The 6000-nt window shown below is 44.8% G+C and overlaps 1 protein-coding gene across 6 annotated transcripts in view; it reads left to right on the top strand.

Annotated features, from left to right (window-relative positions):
• The window catches only part of GOLGA3 (golgin A3), a 188650-nt gene extending 184289 nt beyond the window's left edge, over positions 1-4361 (top strand). For all 6 annotated transcript variants that reach the window (XM_078667911.1, XM_078667908.1, XM_078667909.1 and 3 more), the window contains 3 exons: positions 340-504; positions 1553-1716; positions 2993-4361. In XM_078667911.1, coding sequence (XP_078524037.1) covers positions 340-504; positions 1553-1716; positions 2993-3191 — 528 coding nt within the window. In that variant the 3' untranslated portion in view covers positions 3192-4361. The remainder of the gene's footprint in view (positions 1-339; positions 505-1552; positions 1717-2992) is intronic.
• The last annotated feature ends 1639 nt before the right edge of the window (positions 4362-6000 follow it).

Raw genomic sequence — 6000 nt, forward strand, 5'->3', positions numbered from 1 at the left:
TCAGGTAGAGGTGTGTCATGTCCAGTATATAGCCAGGAATTTTAGATGTACTACATGTATTATTTTATGTACAATTTAATAGCCTTGTAGGTGCACCTGCCATTTGTTGACTCCACTGTGCTTGCATTCGAGCTGCTCAGGTTGGACATGTGGGCTGCACAGTTCTTCAGTATTTCCAGGATTTAAATTCAAATTGTTGCTTTGTTTGCTATTTCTCTGCTCACTTTCCTTGCTACAGTTTTAGAATTTTGCTTTTCATGTTCCTGAGTTCCAGTTCATTTGTTTCTGCAGTGGTACCCAGCTCAGTTCTTTTTTTCCTTTCTTAATTGTCCTTTCCAGAATATCAAAGGTGAGCTGGAGATGGTGCGAGACGACCTGTCCATGACACAGAAGGACAAGTTTATGCTGCAGGCGAAAGTGACAGAGCTGAAGAACAGCATGAAAACACTACTGCAGCAGAACCAACAGCTGAAGCTAGGCCTGAAGCACAGCAAGCCAAAGAAGGTACCATCAGGGCGCAGCTTGGGGGGGACCAAGGAAGCCAAACATGCAGTCTGTGAATGGGGGCCAAAAGAACTGTATTGAAGAGAGGGAGCAATCGCACCCTGGCACATCAGGCACAAGAGAGGGGGCAAGCACATTGCGGTCCTTCAGCGTTGTCAAGGGATTGTGCTCCTGCAGAGGAGCTAAGGGGATCCATACCCAAGCCCTGTCAGAGGGGGGCTATCATGGCTGTGCTCACGAAAGGGGCCAGTCATTCCCCCTGAGCGTCCCATAAAGGTGGTGGTGTTGCTAGAGGAGGGTGCAGTCAGGAGTATGCCCATAAAGGGAAAGTGCTGTAGAGGGGCCATATTATACATCAGGATATGGCAGGTCTATCTCACTTCAGAATTACATTTTGAGGACGGTGGGAAATAAAGAGAGCCCTCAGGCTTCTGCCACCAAGTAAGTAGGCTGTACTGTTAGTTACAGGGCCAGAGTCTGTAGAGGCAGTGTTTGCAGTCAGTGGGCACATGCATGACGTATGTCATTTTAAAGGGTACCCCTGAAGCCAGGCGGTTACTTCAGTGGAGAATGTGGCCCATCGACAGCACATAGTAGGTTATGACGGGTCAAACTTACAAACACAACGTACAAACCTCTACTGCTCTTACTAGTTGGTTGTATTGGCATTGTTTACCTGCATAAATCTTGAACCACACTGGCTTTGCTGGCTGGGTATCCTTACCTGGTTGGTCTAGCTAGACCCATCTTCATCGTTTTGCTATCTTTGCCTTTGCTCACCCCGCTTCTTTTCCTCCGCCAGCATGGCGGTTAGCCTCCTGTGCCTCAGATTACACGATTCACCTGCCTCAACTGGTTGCACCCATCCACCTCCCAGAGCCTGTCTCACTTTCACTCCCTTCCGGGCTCCGGCCTCACACAGCGTGTGTCCCTTTCGCATCCAGTCCGGCACCCTTACTCCAACCTATCCTTATGTCTGCATTTCCTGGCACACTGTACCTCTTGCAACCAATACCTCTGCACATAATATTGTTTGCTTTTCACACAGAGGAAAGAGTTGAAGGGTGAGAGTAACACATCCAATCCCATGACCCCTGTGAAGATCCCCGACTGCCCTGTCCCAGCCTCTCTACTGGAGGAGCTGCTGAAACCTCCCACGGCTGTCAGCAAAGAACCTTTGAAGAACCTGAACAGTTGCCTGATGCAGCTCAAGTGAGTACAGACGCATTGGCTTCTAGTCACCACTGCTTTAATCTCACCCTGGGGTTAAGTTTTAGATTCCTGTACATTCCTGCTGGAAAACTTAACAGAAAACGTATTACAGATAACATGCGCCTTAAAGCGCACATTGAGCAACACGTGGACAAGGGACTACCCTTCTCAACGCACACAACTGGCTCGCTTGGCTGCAATCATCAAGCCTTAAAAGTGCTACTTATTTGGCTGGTGTAGCAGATGAGATCTGCCCATTTAGCCCACCAGAATTTTTCACTTCTGATTACTTTTTTTTCTGTTGCTTTGTCTCACTGCGTTTGCCCCCTTACTGGGCCTAGTTAATTACTCTGAGGGTAAGAGGTCTTTTGTGTGGGGAAGCCTTTCATCTTTCTGCGGGGAGCAGTCAATAGTGATTGACCCAGTTTCTGTGAGGTTTGCCTCTATTTCAATAACTCCTTGAGCTAAAGCTTTTGCAGGAGTGTGCGGTCCCTTTATAACTGGTCTTTTCACTGCATTGCCAGTCTAATGTTGCTAAAGATATATTCTGACCCTTGTGTTTTTGCTGTCAAAATCCTTTATTGATAACATTGATATTATACAATCACAGTTTCCCATTATAAGAAATATTGCTTATTAATTATGTCCTTATTGATTGGCATTGCAAAGCTGAAACAAGCTGTGGTTGCTTTTTAAAAGGTGATAGCACCCTTACAAAGCCAATTGGCCTCTATTTTTTAAAATGTCATCCCCTTATATTGCGATGCTGTGTCTGATGTAGGTGGGGCGTATTGGGACTACTGGGTTCCGAACTAACTATGAGAGTAATGGTATATGAGGGTGTTACCAAAGTACTTCCATCTACCTGATGTTCATATTTGTAATGTAATGTAATGCACATTATTTAGAGGGGAGGTTGTGCACATGTATGTGTGAGAGACCGACCGGGTAAGAATTTGTAGAATGTTGTTGCATGCTAGCAAATTGGGATTTCTAGTCCACACCACCTCCTCTGAGTAGGTCTCAGACTGCTCTGCTTTGCTACCCTGATAGTTGAGTGGTTCATTGGGATACTTGCTTCTTAGTAATAAGACAATTTCAGAACTAATGCTTGTGAAGGACTTGCATCCTTCTCAACTAATAACTCACATTTCTTAAAGGCGGTACTGTTGTTTGAACTTTAAACCAGACTTCTGAAAAATGACAAATTAGATCCCAAACAAAGTGTCTGATATATTTTCTGCTCTCATATATTGTTCTTTCCTCTTCTAACCAGGCAGGAGATGGACAGCCTTCAGCGGCAGATGGAGGAGCACACCATCACGGTGCATGAATCTATGAACTCATGGACGCAGATTGAGGGCCCGTTAGTGGACAGTAGCAGCACCAGTGCCTGCTCTCCAGCAGAGCCAGCTCCAGATGATGAAGTTAAAGAGCTGCATCAACATGCAGACATTGATCCAGCATCCCAGTAGTGAACATTGGACACTTTGCTGCATCCATCATCTTTGGCAACGAAGACATCTTTGAAAGAATCCTTTCTTATCAGAAGTTATTTATTTGTTTAAAAGAAAAAGGAAGCTGAGTTCCAAATGTTGACTTTTTATGGGCGTAGTTATATAAGAGGCTTGCCCAGATGTCATTGAACGGAATGGGAGGATATGCCTTTCTCTGTTTGGCTGCGGTTCCTGCTCTAGCCCCTTTCTTTGTGACTTGTGGGATCTTGCATGCATCTGAAACCTCTTGGTAGGGTTTAAACCTGAGTGGAGGAGCTGGTGTTAATCAGATCTAACCATATCCAAGAACTTGTGTTTCAGGCTGCAGTATCAAAACCAGACCCCCACTAAGAGCCAGTAACCTTTTATGAAGCATAATTTGCACACTATGATTGCTGAAAACCTGTGGTCTTGGTATTACAGCTCCCAGGCGGAAGAGTGGCCTTTACTCAATCATAGGGATGGATCCAGGAGATTGCACAGGCCGAGCGGCCCTAGTGCAGTCCCAGGATGCGCAGCATGTACTACAAGGACAGGAGGCTCAGTCCGTACTGCGGATGAGGGTCTGTTGCAAGGTGAACCGAAGGTGCCGTATGTAACGGATGTACTGCATGAACAGGAGAGCAGGTTGTCCTGCATTCGCTGGGAGAGGCCCTTTGCTGCAGTCATAGGTTGAAAGGCTTGAGTTGCACATGCTTTGGCTTCTACAGTTTCTAAGTAGTCCCAGGCATCCCAGAACGTTCTGCTGTTCTTTCACAGGTACAAGTTATTTTAATGTTTGTGTAAGGGATTAACTTTCTTGTTATTAATCGGTGTTTTCATGTTTTCCAGAGGTTACTGTTTGATTCGGTTGTAAATACAGCCTTCTTTGGGGTACCAGCCCACCAGAGATAGGAATATTTAGATATGGGATTATTTTATTTTGAAACGTCTTTAAAAGTATTGGCGTTTTAAAAGCATTGGCGTTTTAATGCCAATGTCAGATTATTTTTTTATTCTGAATGTTTTCACTCGTTTGTTTTCGTATCGGGCTGTTCCCAGCAAACATTAAGAGTTACATCAACGTGTTAACCAAAGCTAGTTTGTGGACCGATTAAGGCTGCACAGGATAGGTGTTGTCCTGCAAGGGTCATACCCACCTTGCAGACTGAGCAGTGTACAGTTTTACCACCTTCATTATTCCTTGATCCATTGTTCCTTCAAAACATGAAAAAATATTTTAATATATTTATTCACCCATTCTTAGCCGGAGGGAGTCAAAACGAGGCATGCACGTTTGGTAGTCGTATAGCCACTGTAATACATTGATATGAATTGTGGGAGCTCTTCCTACAGTGTTGTTAGTTTTGCTCATACTGGGGTGGACATATTGCCTTGTTAAACACCTGCTGAACCACCAGCTCTAGATGGCCAAATCATTTGATGGTAGCTGTCTGCCTATCTTGTGTGTGGCCGAGGACCCTGCCAGAGAGTGACCGTGCATGAACCGCAGTAGCCGTTTCCTCCTAGTGACTGAGATAAACCACCATACCCTACTGTGTGTCTACATGTGAAGCACCACACATGCCTTGAAGTGGCTATATGCCCCGCTTGAGAGTAACTGTACATCAACCACCAAAGCCGTCTCCTGCAGTGACCGTCTACGATATGAACCCTCATACTCTATTGGGCGACTCGAAAAGAGTGTTCCCCAGTGCACGGCTGTCTACGAGAATCAAAAAGGGTAACAAAGAAGAGCGGGAGAAGTAAGAGGTCGCTCACCTTCCCGTATCAATATTTCCAACAAAGAGAAGCGAGCACGCTACCAAGTTCCTTATTATTTCTTTTGAGATGCGCATCACACTGGTTTGAAAAAACGCCTTTAGGTTTTATTAAAAGACCCCTCGCCCACCAACCTAGATGGTGGCTTGCTTCATAATAGGGGTCCCACCCGAGACACCTAGCGCATCAAGGGTGTGCTTCGATGCTTGGTTACCACATATCGGATTTTTGAGAGGCTTTTATTATCTTAGATAGGTTAATTAAAATTGTCTTTTGGGTTGCCCACCGGTGTGGTGTACTTTAATAATGGCAACCTAATTCACCTCTTTTTCTCATCAGAGATAAAAAATATTTTAAAAGAAAACAGCTCAGCTATAACCAGGTGTCCACGGTGGGAGGTGTGACCCAGGTGGGACCCCAATGATGAACCATGCCACCAACTAGGTTGGTGGGTAAGAGGGCCTTAAAAAAAAAAAACGAAAGGCATTTTTTCTCACCCAATGTGAAGTGCATCTCAAAAGAATTAATAAGGAACTTGGTAGCGTGCTCGCTTCTCTTTGTTGGAAATATGTCTACAAGAATAACCATATCAAACAGGGCAACTATCAATGTAAAACAACACTATGTATGATTTTGTTTTATATATATATTTGCCACACTAACACAACTAACTTTACAATTGAAAGCACACAATATATTTAAGGTACAAGTTCACTGTTGCAGTATGTGCTGGTTTTTCCTGTCTTGTGCTAGCTGCTGCTTTCTGGTGGAATACCCTTATCGGGAGAGCCTGGTGTGCAGTGCTCCCAGGGCTTGGACACTTAGCAGATCATCAGTGTACCACCCCTGTGCAGGCTGCTCCTCCATTTAAAAACTTTTTTTAATGGGAGCATTTTATTTGTTCATTAGTAGTCGCGTATGTCACGCTGCTGAGAGTGCTGCAAAAGGAACATACCAAAAATGAATAAAATGATTGCTTAGTGACCGCCTTGCACCTTGGCATTGGATATTGGTTGGGGCATATGTC

Source organism: Lissotriton helveticus, chromosome 11, assembly GCF_964261635.1.
Source record: "Lissotriton helveticus chromosome 11, aLisHel1.1, whole genome shotgun sequence".
NCBI lineage: Eukaryota > Metazoa > Chordata > Amphibia > Caudata > Salamandridae > Lissotriton > Lissotriton helveticus.